Here is a 14,251-nt window from a genome sequence, read left to right on the forward strand (position 1 = left end):
AGCAGCTCCTACAGTCCAGCAGAAAGCACTCCAAAACCTAAGCAAAAGCAAGCCCTTCTGCCTCTGCTGAAGGCTGGAAATATGAAACTCAACTTGTACTTGAAAAGCAGTATTTTATTACCATTTGGCAACAACTTCTAATATCAGAGTACCTACAGTACATAAGGTCTAAAGAGTACTACTGACATGTCTTAAAATTGTTTCTTTCAAGTGCATATTATTGCATTATGCTTTTATATTTTAATCTGACTCATGGAGTATGTATTGACCATTTTATGTAGGTCATCAATTTTGCTGACTGCTGGAAGCACGAGTGCAGTACAGGTCAGCAATGTTCTGCCATCAGAGATGACTTGATTATGGCAGAAGCCAGAGTCTTCTTCTTTTTAAATAAACTTATTGGTTTCTTCAAGGACCCCAAGATTTACTGTATTTAAGAATTTTGGGTGGGGCAGAAAAGAGGGGTGAGCTTTAGGTTTTTCTAAGGAGTCTTTGATAAAACGTTAAGTGTGAACTGCAAAAGGTAGCAAATTAAAACTCAGGAGCTAGCTTTTTGCTTACATTTATCTCTGCACAGAATACAGTTGCTCTCATCTGTTCTATTCTGTCACTGTGAGATTTGCACTAGTTACATTCAGAATTCACTGGGGAATAGTGCTGTGTATGTTCAATTTTCTCTGGACAGGAGAGGTATACACTGGATTATAAAATTCACTCACTAGCTTGTTAAATTCAAGTAGCAAATCATATTGTAAATGGTGATCTGAATTAACACTTTCTTTTGGAAAAGGTGTTGTAGGCATCTTACTAACCTGATGTGAAATAATGTGGTTTGTATCTCACATAAGAGCAGTGCATTACAGCTCTTTTCAGACTTCTGTTTCATTACTGGAAAAAAACAGAATGCCCAAGCCAGGGGATTAGCTAGTGAGCCTCCCTGTAACAGCTTCTTTTTCTTTGCTTGCCCTTGGCTTCTCTGTTAAGGTGCAGATGTTGAGCTTCAACATCAACAAAAGAAGCTTCAACATCTTTGTTTCTGAGGAAATACATTTCATATAGCAGCTCTTAAAATGCTGTAAAAACATATACTATATAACATTTCTGTTCTCAGCAAAGAGATCTGTGATCCTGCAATTGGAGGAGAGATCATCATGTGTCCTCTTTGTGACCGAGAGTGTGAGTACTGGAGACTGAACACCACCTGTGAGTCCTCAGAGGTCTGTACCTGCTTCTTCAGCCCTTTCTCATGTTTATTCACACTGAAAACTGGTTTGTTGCTGAATGTTTCCTCTGTATTCTGTCGCAGTATTCCCATTTGTTTGACAACGTGGCAACTCTTTTTTTTGCCATTTTCATGGGCATATGGGGTGAGTACATAATTGCTAATAAGTTTTAAGTAAAGCAGTAGAGAAATCTTGACCAAACTGTTGAGAGAGGTGCGAAGAAGGAGGATGGATGGCTTTAATATCCTGACTCCAGTGCAGAAGTGATTATTAGCAGCATTGTTAGGATGAAAATCACTTAGATTCTGTTCCAATGAAGTTTATAGGTTACAGTGCATTTTCAGCATTGTTAGGATGAAAATCACTTGGATTCTGTTGCAGTGAAGCTTATAGATTACAGTGGGTTTCGATGATGTGGAAACAGATGAATTTTCTGAGACTGCCTGTAATCATGGGCTCACACTAACTGAAACTGGCTCAGACTTTAAAATTAGATCATTTTGCACATAAGTTCTTTTCTGTTCATCCGTCCTTATAGATGCAGGATACCAAGGTTGTTATTTCTCATTCCCTAAATACCATGTCTGCTGTATGGAACACTATATGAGATACAACTAAGTCTTCATTTTGGTTACAAGTCTTCCATTAACAGACACAGATCTGTGTGCTAATGTATTTGTTATCGAAGGATCTAGCAAGTCACCTTTTCAGAGATTTCTCAGAAAAATAATTTTGAATAAAATGATTTTGTATCGCTGTTTCCCTAAACTTGCTGTGGTTATAAGCTCTAGCCTTTGAGTGACATAGATTACTCATTCAGGAAATACCAAGAGAAGACTTTGGAACTGCAAAAGATAAGGTTTCCTGTTGGCTGTATAAGCTACGGAATCTCTCCACCTCAAATAAGAGCAATCAGATGGCCAAAGGTTTACATTTTAAATTAGTTTACAGAAGGCTTTTAAAACATTATATGATAATATAACTTTTATAGATGTATACATATCATACAAGTTCTTTCTAATATCTATATGTATAATGTTATTAAACAACAAACTTAAAGCCAAGCTCCCTTTTGACCATACAAAGCATTGAACGTCCCCTATGTCTAGAATGACCATCATGTCAAATAGCCATCCAAAAGCAACAAAAATCCTTGAATGTAATATTTGAAAACAGCTCTGCTTACTTGTAACAGTTGTTCACATGTTACACAGTTATACACAAGCAATCAATTGAATTATCACAGGGTTTTTATTCCTAATTCTGTATTATTATTTGTATGTGAGGAGTAATGACAGCTGTAATTGAGCATGGTTGTTATAACCATACCAATAGCCATTTCCTGTCTTGGCATTTCCCATTTCATCCTCTTCTGGAGTTAAATTAACTAATAAGTGTACTGAAACTGTGTTTAAGTCTTAGCTTTGAAATTCAAAAGGTAGCTAATAAAAATAGATGTGTCATATTGTGAGAGAAAATAACAGCCTGAAGTACAGAAACAAGCTTAGTTGGTTCAGAAGGTTTTTCACTTCTCTGTTTTAACTATATTTAATATATCCAACAGTTACACTTTTCTTGGAGTTCTGGAAGAGGCGGCAAGCAAGACTGAAATATGAGTGGGATTTGGTTGATTTTGAAGAGGAACAGCAACAACTCCAGCTGAGGCCAGAGTACGAGGCCAAATGTACCCAAAAAAAGAAGAATCCGGTTACTCAGGTAACATTCAGACTGGGTGGACACACACGTTCAGTTGTGTGCTGCCAAGATAGTTTGATAGTGTGTGAGTTCTGTATCTAATCACTAGGTAAAGATCCATGCAACACTTATGGATTGCATTGGAAGAAAAGATTTCTCTGCTGAGAGCAACTGGCAGCAGTGTAGCTGTGCTAGCATGCTGCAGTTAATGACCCTGCCATCCAGGGGGCTGTTAGCCCCAGGGCAGCACTGCTTCTGTGGCTGAAATGAACAGGAAGCAAGGCCTCTCTGCACTTCAGCCTCTCACATGATGGGCATGGTCCATCTCTTAGACCACAGCACATGTTAATAATTTTCATTTATTATCCTCTAAGGATTTAAATTTCCCCAGGAAACTGATGCATTAAATCAGGAAGACAGAGGCAGTGTCTGTACCTTTCGGATGACTAACACCATCTTTATGGTGCCCTTTACATTTCAGCACAGCTGTCTCTGAAATCTTCACACCTTCCTAAGCGCTCTTTCTCATCCTTTTACAGCATATTAGGGAGCAGTGGTCTTCACCTAAAGACAGACCAGTGTGACCAGCTGTGGCTTTTCCTCAGATATACAAACACATTGCTGGGGAACACTAGAAAGATGAAGACCATGCTATGGAATCTAATAGAGATATAATTAACCATGCTTTTTGACTATGCTAAATAGTCTTAATACCTACTAGAAGTTAATCATCTTCATTTACATTTAAGTTAGGTAAGAATTGTTTCTCAAATTTAAGGCTTAGATAGTTTCAGTGCAACATCCACCACCTTAATTTGAAGTATTTTTAAATCAATCTTCCTTATTCTGGAGTTGTGTATAAATAATGTACTTTTCCTAATCATGAGTACAATAAGGTAACTCAGTCTTCAGAAAAAAAAAACAAACAGAACTTAGTCAGAGTTTGGGAAGCATCATTGTTACATCAACAGTAGACTTGTTTTTCAGGTCTGTCTCCATTCTTATTAGGAAATACACATGCTAAATTTATTTCTTGTGAGTTTTTCTGTCTCTCTTTCCCCCTCTACACATTCAGCATTAACATTCTTGCTGTCATACCAGCAACTTGCACGCTGCAGTCATACAGAGATCTTTGAAGACAAGCGCTATCATTTTGAGTGTAGCTCTGCCAACCTAGTTCAGCTAATTGCAAACAGGTGCCTACGTGCTGTGTGCTGTGTGCTAGTTTGCCTCCCTGTGTACACTTCAGTTCAAAACCTCCACTTCCTTCCATAGCTGTGCAGTAGCAAAAAACAGCAGAACAACTGTGGTTCTGCTGCCGTGGAAGGAGAGGGCAGATCAGAAGTAGTTCATGGCCCTAGTGTGCTCTGAGGTCCTGTGCTGCAGCAAGCCATGATCGTGTGAGGAGAGGGAAGTAATGGCCTGGCTTGTGGGCAGTGCTTACCTACAGTGGGGACCAAAACCTGTGGGCTGGTGAAATGAAGCACCCACAGCAGTCAAATATGGTACTGGTTAATGTAACTGTCTGAAGGAAAAGGCTGTTCTCTCTACATTCATGCTGCTCTCATAAGTCAGGCAACCTATTTGGAATTCATTCAGGAGATAGAAATTGGACCTTGATAAGTTTTTATCTGTGACTGAGATACTGCACTGTTCTGCGCTTTACAACTATGTATTAACATTTGCCATAAAAATTCAATGGCTGCACAATCCTTTATTTTATGACACATAAATTTATTACCTTAGGATTTTCAGAAGCTTTTGTGCAGCTGGGTTTAGCAGTGATCCTTATCAATTCCCAGTTACAGCAAACCAAGCAGGTTGGCCACACTGTAATATAATTTCACTACATTAGATAATGTGCAATACTGAGCAGTGACTTAAAATAAATTAATTCTGCAGACTGGATAAGATGATATAGATGCAGGTCACTGAGTTTCTTGCATCCCAAGGCTAGCTTTGCTTCAGTTACAAAACCATTTCTTCACTGTTTAACTTGGAGAAGAGAAGGCTCTGGGGAGACTACATTGTGGCCTTCCTGTACTTGACTGGGCACTGACTGTTTACAAAAGTGGATAGTAAAGGAACGGTCTTAAACTGAGACAGGGGAGGTTTAGGTTGGATATTAGGAGGAAGTTTTCCCACCCAGAGGGTGGTGAGGCACTGGAGCAGGTTGCCCAAGGAGGCTGTGGATGCCCCATCCCTGGAGACATTCAAGGGCAGGCTGGATGTGGCTCTGGGCAGCCTGGTCTGCTGGTTGGGGACCCTGCACATAGCAGGGGGTTGGAACTGGATGAGCATTGTGGTCCTTTTCAACCCAGGCCATTCTATGATTCTATGATTATTCCTGGCCATGATTCAAAGTACTAGGTGCACTGAAATAGAAATTAGCCATCTTCAGGCTTTAATTAGCACCTCATTTGCTGTTAAAATAGTATTGGCATCATCCTCACGGTGCTCAACAATTTAACTAGAACAGAATTGAAGTCTGCTTTTGCTGATTATAGCAGAATCATTATGATAATGTGCTTAATATTGTGCTGGCCTTTAGTAAGCAGGGTTTCTTTAAGAGAGGCAGAAGTATGCCACGGTGCTCTGGCCTGAAGATTTACCAAATTCAGATTACTTGCTACTAAATTGTATTCCATTGGCATTAATTCTTAAATGAGCATTTCTTAATACATGCGATGTGGTATTCTAGGAATTAGAATTGATTGAGAAAGAGAGACCTTTACACCAACATGGAAAGCTGTTCTTGTGCTATGTGGGAATACTCTTTTGGGTAAGACCTAGCTGCCTGATGCTGTGGCAGAGATGGGCAACTAATGAGTGTAGCCATTTCTTCAATTCTAAAATTGAAGGAGTGGAGGAAAATGATTTCTGGCTGTGTGGAAAAACATGGTACATCCAAGTAAATGATTGTTTTGTGAAATCTTGGCATTAATTTCCTAAAATTTAGGCCAGTTCTGACCTCAGCACTCTACGACAGCTTACCTAGCATTACAGTAAGGGTTCTGTCCTCTTGTTGATGTTTTTCCTTCATCTACTAATTGGTATTTTGCAAAGGTTTAACCATTCTTTCCAGGTACCATCTTTACTCTTAGCATTGTTACGGCCACTTCTGTCCTGATGGTTTTTATTATTATTTTCCTGCTCAAAATTTCAAAATCCTATCCTATCTACTCCTTTAGAGAGCAGTGGTTCTGAGCAGTTTTCCTTGGATGTGGTTACTTTCACACAGCTGTTGTGAGCTCTGTGTGCTGCTTGAAGGTAGAATAAGATGATAGATTTGTGAACTGTGCTGTGCTTGCTTGACTGTTTCAGGAAATGGAGCCTTATTTGCCTCTAACTAGCCAGGCTGTGCGGTTCTGCATCTCAGGAACTACAGTGTTGTTCTGGGTGAGCATCTTTTTTGAATCATCACGTTAACATCTATCACAGTTGCTGATCACCACTAATTATGGTATTAACACATGCTAGAGTGGTAGCTTGCCACCTGTTACTGTTCTGCTGATTTCCTGCTGTCATGCAAAATGCATTTCAATTCAGAGGGCAAAGAAACGAAACATTGGAAATCCATCAGTAAGTAGCAATTTGAAGAGATCTTATAGCATAGGGGTAACTTCTCTGACTTACATTCTCTAGTGAAAAAATTGTGCAGCAAAGGTAAATAAATGAAATATAATTATTCACTACTGTGAAGTACAGAAATATCCACAGAGTGAATTTCAGGGTGGACAGTATAATCTAACTTGTCTTACCCATTTCCATTTCTGAGATCCTTCTGCGCAATTCCGCTTGTCTTCTGCTTACAAAGTAATTTTAGTGCTTTAATGTGTCTAGTATAACAAATTATTTGACTACTTTGCATTTCAGTACTGCTGAACTCGAAAAGAATTGAATTTCTCATAAAATTCATGTAACTCGTAAAGCATGATGCTGACCTTATTTCAAAAGATGCATGTGTTGTGGCTATACTGAGCTGTGTGTCTGAAATCTGCCCTTCCTTTAGGTGTCCCTGATCATAGCTAGCATGATAGCTGTGATCGTGTATCGCCTTGCTGTATATGCTGCCTTCGCCAGCCTCATGGAAAATACTCAGACTCTGCAGCCCATCAGTGGATTACTGACCCCTCAGCTGGCAACTTCAGTCACAGCTTCTTGCCTCAATTTTGTGATCATCATGATACTGAATTTCATATATGAGAAAATAGCTGTCTGGATCACTGATATGGGTAAGCTGTGTAAATGAAGTCAGAACTCAGAAGGAATGGCTGGAGGTAGAACCTGTTGAAAATAGAGTAGTTTATTGTTTGCAACTTTATTTGGTATCTGTGGCCATGTTAAACATTTTCCCTGCATTTCAGTAGTTATTGTAAGCTCCTTTCTCATAGTGCTGCATTTGCATGTACTAAAACGAGCCTGATGGAGTCAATCGCAGTTCTGAACATAATTAAAATAATTAAAAATCATTATGCATTGAGTTTTTAGGAAGCTGAAAATTATTAGGTGATGACTGTGGTTTGTACAGCTGCCATAAAAACAGTTGGGTGATTATCTTTGCATTTTGAGGCTTTACAAGTAGAGAGAAGAATTGGAAGGTGTGTTACAGGAGCTTAACAGGACTTACGTTGCCTTCATTTTGATTAATTGTACACAAGTTCTTGCATGAGGTGTGTGTTGAATACCTCACTTGACCAAATTAGACCAAGAAAAGACAGAATAAGTAACAGATGTTGGTCTTTCTTTCCTTCTCAGAAGGCACGAATGACAATCATGAGGGCTCAGTTACGTTATTTTGCTGCTTGGAAGCGTGGGGGATGAATTTCTTAAGAGAGTGCTGCCTCTGGTTAAGAAAGGAATTCATTTACTTCTGTGGGACTGCTGCCCTCCCGTGGCAGCCGTATGAAATGCAGCTGTTAGAAGCTTAGAGGTGTGGCTTTTGTCCCTGAAAAACCACCTCACCTTTCTGAGCACTGCCTGCTCTATAGCACGCTGATGTCAGATGCCTTCTGTTCTTCAGTCACACAAACTTAAACCACAAACATAGTCAACACGACAGTACTCAAATGTGAAATGACTTTAGCACTGGACTGGTGAGGTCAGCATATTTTCCTGAAGGGGAACTTGAATTTTTGTGGTTTACTTTCTTCTCCCTTCTTCTAGCCTGAATTAGGTGTATGTTAGCATTTAACAGGGTATGTTATTAATAATATGCTTAGGGCTGCTACCTTAAGAAGGTAAACGTGATGGATAATGTGATTATGGAAGTAGGCAAACCTTAAGCAAAGGCTTAGTGATGTCAACAGCCAAGAAGATCAGGTTGGAAAAGACCTTCAAAGTCATCAAGTCCAGCCATCAACCCCTGCTATGGAGTTCTATCACTACACCATGTCCATTAGTGCCATGTCCATGCATCTTTGAAATAGCTCCAAAGATGGGGACTCTCCCACTTCCCCAGGCAGCCTGTATTCTACACCATTCTTCCCCACTCTGAATTTCTCATCTGAGAGGCAAAGGACCTGTCCAGTTTCAGCTGTCAATTTAAGCTGTGTGTATGCAGAACATTGCAAAAACAGCACTAGCATCATTCTCTGCAACAAAGCAAAAATATTGCTTATCCTGCCCATTGTCAACATTAGAATTTTCATACTCTAGAAGACTCTACTAGTTGCTGGTTGCGATGTCCTATTTCTGATATAAGAGATTTGGGGGTAAAGCAAATGATATTAGGTAGTATGTGGCAGGGAGGTTGGGAGTTTCGTGATCCTTGAGGTCCCTTCCAACCTTGGCCATTCTGTGATTCTGTGAGTATGAAGAAGGCAATGGAATTCAAGAATGGGTTCAAGAATGGATTCCACTTGCTTGCCTACTCAGACCAGTGCCTTGTAAATTAAGAGCAGGATGCCTCAGAAGAGGTGCTTCAACTGCTGAAGTGAATTTGGAGGGTATTTTTGATTTTGTGTTCATTTTCTTTGTGATGTAAGGGCATTGTGGGTGATGAGAATTTATGGAAACTGTATCCCTGTGAGAGAATGAAGGAAAATAAAGGTACTGTTTTCTCATTTCACAGAGATTCCCAGAACTCACATGGAGTATGAGAACAGGCTCACCATGAAAATGTTTCTGTTCCAGTTTGTCAACTACTATTCATCCTGCTTCTATGTGGCCTTCTTCAAAGGAAAGTTTGTTGGTTACCCAGGTGCATACACCTACATGTTTAATCGCTGGCGAAATGAAGAGGTAGGATTTCTTGATAAAGGTGGAATTCATAATAAAATAATTAAGCTCTTCATCCCTTTCAGCCTTTGGAGTTACAAATTTCCAGCTGCAGGTCTGGTCTGCGGGCTTCCAAGTACTCTTCCTGCTGTTGGTAGTCAGGGAAACCCTGGCAGTGGAAACTTGTGACTCTCAGGCACATGGGTGAGAAATCTGAGTGCTATTCTTGGCCCCACTTCTCCTGAATTATCAGTGGATTTCACCATATGTTTTAAAAGTAATTCTCTACTGAAAAAAACTAGGAGAAATGGAAATGGCTGCTGGTTTTTGGGTGTCCCTGCTAACTTATAGCTAGATTTTTCACAGAAACCATCTAGTAAGAGGCACCTCTGTAAGGCTTTGCTTCTTTCATACATCACTGCTAATTATGCTGGCTGTACAGAGATGAAACACAGTGTTTAATGAAGTGTTATGTGGAACTCAGTAGTGGAGGAAGAACTTTAGGCAGAGTACAAAGAAGTAATAGTGTGGTTAGTGATAGAGCATTTCCTAATACAACTTGAATACAACTCTTAAGAAGGCCACAATAAAGAGCTGAAATTTTGAAAATAGTGTTTTTAGAAAACAACAGAGACTGAATACTGGCAGTTATTTAAATGTCCCCAGTGTAGGAAAATGAACAGAAAATGCAGGTGCTTGCTAGGTCAGGGTTGGCCTGGTGTTCAGAGCTGCTCAGGCACCATAGATTCCCCTGGTTGGGGCTGTGGGAGAACTGCTGCACCCAGATCCTGCTGCTCCCTCCTCAGAGTGACCAGTCTGAAGCATCTCTGAGTTACTCTCTCTTTCAGTTATCATTATGTTTGAACGTGTGCTTTATCAAGCATGCTGAGCATTTAATGCCTTTCTATAACAGCCTTGCTGAAAACTGTATCTTAGCTGGCAGGCAAGGTGAGAATTAATTATCATCCTAAGAATTTTTAAGACCTTTTCTTCTCTCCTTTCTTTAATTTATACAGCAGTAGAATGTATTTTGTCTGGGTAATGTCCATTACTAATGCCCATTAATGCCCCAATCTGTCTGTCAGTGCGATCCTGCAGGCTGCTTGATTGAATTGACGACTCAGCTCACCATAGTCATGGCTGGCAAACAGATCTGGGGAAATATCCAAGAGGCCATTGTACCGTAAGTTCTCTTACACTGTGATGCCTGTGTTGTAAGGAAAGGAGTGGTAGCAAGCATTGGCAGTGGTGAAGCTAAGAACAATGTGTGCAAATTAACTGCATAGAAAGTAGACAGTTTTTGACTTTTTTTGCTTCTCTTTGTGAAAATGTTTGTAAAAGCATATTGAAACAAGGAGATCGCTTAGAGGAAGGAATGCTTGATCTGCTTTTCTCATTCTTAACTTTTTCTTCCTAAATGCAGCTGGATTTGTAACTGGTGGGGACGCCGCAAAGCCAGAAGTAATCCAGAGAATTTGTATAGTCGCTGGGAGCAGGACCACGATCTGCAGATATTTGGAGCCCTGGGCCTTTTCTATGAATACCTGGAAATGGGTATGTTTTAAAAGTACAGATTCAGAATGAGGATAAGGTACTTTGCACTGACACAGGAAGACTGCATCTCAACTAGTTGTTGAGGGTAAATTGCACCACTTTAATCTAGTAAACAGGAGAGGGTTAATAGGTCTAAATGATTAAATGGGTAAGCCCAATTACAAATAAATGAAAAGGTGCCTTGTACATCTTTGAATGGGAGGGATGTCACAGAAACACTGTAAACACTGTTTCCCTCATTTGAATGCTGAGCATTTTTCTCATTGCAAACAGCTGTCTCAGTCTGTATCCCACTCTTGTTTCCAAGCTGATGTCAGTGGAAATTCAAAGTGGTGGACGAGAGCCACAGCTGCTGCTAGGGTGTGTGCTGCAGATGTGAGATCTGTGAACCTGATCAGAGGGAATCCATTTGTTTTAGGTGTGCACTGAGAACCAGCAGACCAGCAGGGGGAGCACGAGTAACAAAGAGTTTTTCCAAAGGTTCTGTAAACAGGATGTGCGTATTAAATTTGTTTACAAAACCTGAGTGTGTTGCTGTATTGGGATTTATTGCTATCTGCTACTTAAACCACACAAGAGGTTGTGTTTCATTTCCTGCCCTTAAAATGAAGTGGCAGTGTTAGGTCTGCAGTGAGGACTATTACATTCTGAAAGAGATGTTTCATTTTGGTAACGGAGAAGACTTGTGCAGCCCGATGGAAGTTTGTTGTCTGTCTGCAGTTGGCAAGTTGAACTTTCCTAGGGATAGATTTTGACAGTTTTCTTTTCTTGCTTACAGTCATTCAGTTTGGATTCATTACTCTCTTTGTGGCATCCTTTCCCCTGGCTCCTCTTCTTGCTCTGATGAATAATATCTTGGAGATTCGAGTAGACTCATGGAAGTTAACCACTCAGTACAGAAGACCCGTGGCTCTAAAAGCACATAGCATAGGAGTGTGGCAAGAAATCTTGAATGGAATGGCCATCTTGTCTGTTGTCACTAATGTAAGTAAGCTAACCATGCTAAACCAACTCTTCCACTCTTTTATGGGCTCAGAATGTGCAGATTTAAAAGCCAGCTAATGCTTTATCTCCTTCATCGACACCATTCACTTTATCACATCACCCTATGGAGATATGGTCCATTTGAGTCTTTTGTCTTGTCCATGTGCTGATATGTGGAGCTTTCAAACCTTATTTCATTGGACTGTAATCTTTCCTTCACATGTCTTCACCTTCTGTCATTTTGAAATGGCAGAAACCAGTCTGAACTTTAGTGTGGTGGTAGGGGTAGTGGCTCAGACTACTTTTTATACACTGGAAACAAAATGGCATGTCAGTATTTTATATTAAGTATACTGTAAAGCTGGCTGCTGATCAAGAATTGCTTCTTTTTAATGCAGAATATTCAGCAGTATCAGATCTGTAGATGTCTTAGGCAGCTGGACTACTGACAGCTATTGCCAAACTAGTGAAATACCTGAGCATTTCAAATATCTCGGGTTTGTAGGCCAAGTGTGCCAGAAGCCATAGTTGACTTCTTAAATACAGCTGGAGAAAAAAGCTCCTCTTCTTTCATCAAATAATTTAGCTGTTCCCTCGCTGAATTCACATTCAGCCTTTCTCACATGAATTTAAACTTGCATCTCCGTTTTCACCAAGGAGTGTGGTTATCACTGTTAGAGGATGCTATTGCTTTGGGGTGGGAAAAATACCAGGAATTTGTCCTGTACTGCATATAGTAGCTGATATTTCTTAAATGAGAAGAAGAGGAAAAATGATTTTTGAAGTCAGAGTACTCTTCTAGAGAAAAGGATTGACTGCCTCTTAAAATAGCTATTCATATGTTTTGTTCACCAAGTGTTTAAAATTAGCTGGTCCTTATGGCAGAGGATAAAGGCAGGTTCTTTTCCAGGATGACTGTGCTCACCCCTACTTTAGTGGATCCTGGGTTATGTAACAGTCACAGTACCAGAAACTCTTTATGGATCCCCTCACAAATTTTCGTGCTCAATTTCTTCTCCAATTTCATTTTCAGGCTTTTATTGTTGCATTCACATCAGATATGATTCCTCGTTTAGTTTACTACTATGCTTATTCTGAAAATGAAGTCTCACCGATGTCTGGATACATAAACAATAGTTTGTCAGTGTTTGAAATCTCAGATTTTCCTGAGAGAAACAAGCCTAAAGAGAATCCAGAAGGTTTCACACAGTGCAGGTTGGTGTTGGTATAATAATAAATATTTTGTGCCTTTTATAACATAAAAAGCCAGTACAGTTCTGCGTAGCTTACTAGAAATTAAATATCATTTTCAGTGTTCTGAAATTTATGTCCCTAAAGTTGCAACTTTGGCCAAAATTTTCTAAGGATTCTAGGCTGCAGTGCTCTGGTGACCATGGAACTGTGATAAAGGTGCAGTTTAGACTCCAAAGGTGGAAATGAGATGTGGCCTTGAAAGTCAAAGTATTAGAGGCTTCTAGAAGAATTGGAGAAGAAGTTCAGAGAAGTCCTGAGTAGCATTTATATTTGATTTGGTGAAGAAAAAAAAAAATTGAAATCAAGCTAGAGCCCTGTGATGCTTTTGCTTTAAAGCCTCAGGTGTCTGTCCTACTTACACATGTGAGTGTAAACACCTGATTGAGACTGTGCTTCCATTAAGCCCTGCGTCTGTTCAGTACACAGTCTGTCAACATCTGTTGCATTTACTCTATATTTGTTATTCTATATATCTATATTTCAATTATTGCGTGGTAAGTTCCATCACTCCTGCATTATTTGGTTATTGCCTGGAAGAGAAAAGTAAGCTGTATCTAAAATTTCACTTCTCACACATCCTCATTTATAAGCTGAGGCTGTGAGTGAGAGTGTTTAAACAAACATAAGATTGAAACAAATTGCAAGGCAACCTTTTCCTGCAAAATGAAACAGACCGTTTAAATCAAGATGAAAAGGTCCCTAAAGTGACAGCTGTATTTGCTTGTAAGTGTCACTGAGCTTGTAGTCTGTCTCAGGCTGAATGTGACATTTCACATTTTTCTGTTCAACAGGTACAGAGACTATCGGTATCCTCCAGATCATGAAAGGAAATATTTACACACAATGCAGTTTTGGCACATTCTTGCTGCCAAGCTGGCATTTATAATTATTATGGAGGTATGTTCCCTATGTTATTCCCCTCTGAAGTTAGCACCTGATAGACCTTCTAGGTAGTTACTAATGTTACAGAAAAACAGAATTGTTGAGAGTATAAAGTAGCCTCTTCCCTAAGTAATACCAAATAACAAGGTCCTAAATGGATACTCCAAGTCTAGCTTGTAACTTCAGGAAGTTAAACTGCAGATTACCAACAGTGAAAACAACTGACTGCAAGAATTGATCTGTATTCAAAATCCTGGAAGTGTTTTGTGGTGATGTGTATTGGTTAAAAAATAGCTAAGTCAGTAATTTGGATAACTAGCAGTGCAGCATGAAGCCCGTGTTTTAGAGCTTGCAGAGGAAAAGGGTGTGCTTGAAGTGTAATCCTTATCACTTCCCCTCCTGTATCTTATCAGTTCTCCCCAGCAGATCGCTATCAGCAC

At 39.8% G+C, this 14,251-nt stretch overlaps 1 protein-coding gene across 7 annotated transcripts in view; it reads left to right on the forward strand.

Annotated features, from left to right (window-relative positions):
- Nucleotides 1–14,251, forward strand: part of ANO5 (anoctamin 5) — a 49,393-nt gene that overhangs the window by 32,456 nt on the left and 2,686 nt on the right. For all 7 annotated transcript variants that reach the window (XM_052694349.1, XM_052694350.1, XM_052694352.1 and 4 more), the window contains 11 exons: nucleotides 1,112–1,217; nucleotides 1,307–1,367; nucleotides 2,788–2,939; nucleotides 6,243–6,317; nucleotides 6,931–7,153; nucleotides 8,992–9,161; nucleotides 10,223–10,320; nucleotides 10,561–10,691; nucleotides 11,470–11,675; nucleotides 12,709–12,890; nucleotides 13,721–13,826. In XM_052694349.1, coding sequence (XP_052550309.1) covers nucleotides 1,112–1,217; nucleotides 1,307–1,367; nucleotides 2,788–2,939; nucleotides 6,243–6,317; nucleotides 6,931–7,153; nucleotides 8,992–9,161; nucleotides 10,223–10,320; nucleotides 10,561–10,691; nucleotides 11,470–11,675; nucleotides 12,709–12,890; nucleotides 13,721–13,826 — 1,510 coding nt within the window. The remainder of the gene's footprint in view (nucleotides 1–1,111; nucleotides 1,218–1,306; nucleotides 1,368–2,787; nucleotides 2,940–6,242; nucleotides 6,318–6,930; nucleotides 7,154–8,991; nucleotides 9,162–10,222; nucleotides 10,321–10,560; nucleotides 10,692–11,469; nucleotides 11,676–12,708; nucleotides 12,891–13,720; nucleotides 13,827–14,251) is intronic.

This window comes from Tympanuchus pallidicinctus, unplaced genomic scaffold (genome assembly GCF_026119805.1).
Source record: "Tympanuchus pallidicinctus isolate F22 unplaced genomic scaffold, pur_lepc_1.0 scaffold3, whole genome shotgun sequence".
Taxonomy (NCBI): domain Eukaryota; kingdom Metazoa; phylum Chordata; class Aves; order Galliformes; family Phasianidae; genus Tympanuchus; species Tympanuchus pallidicinctus.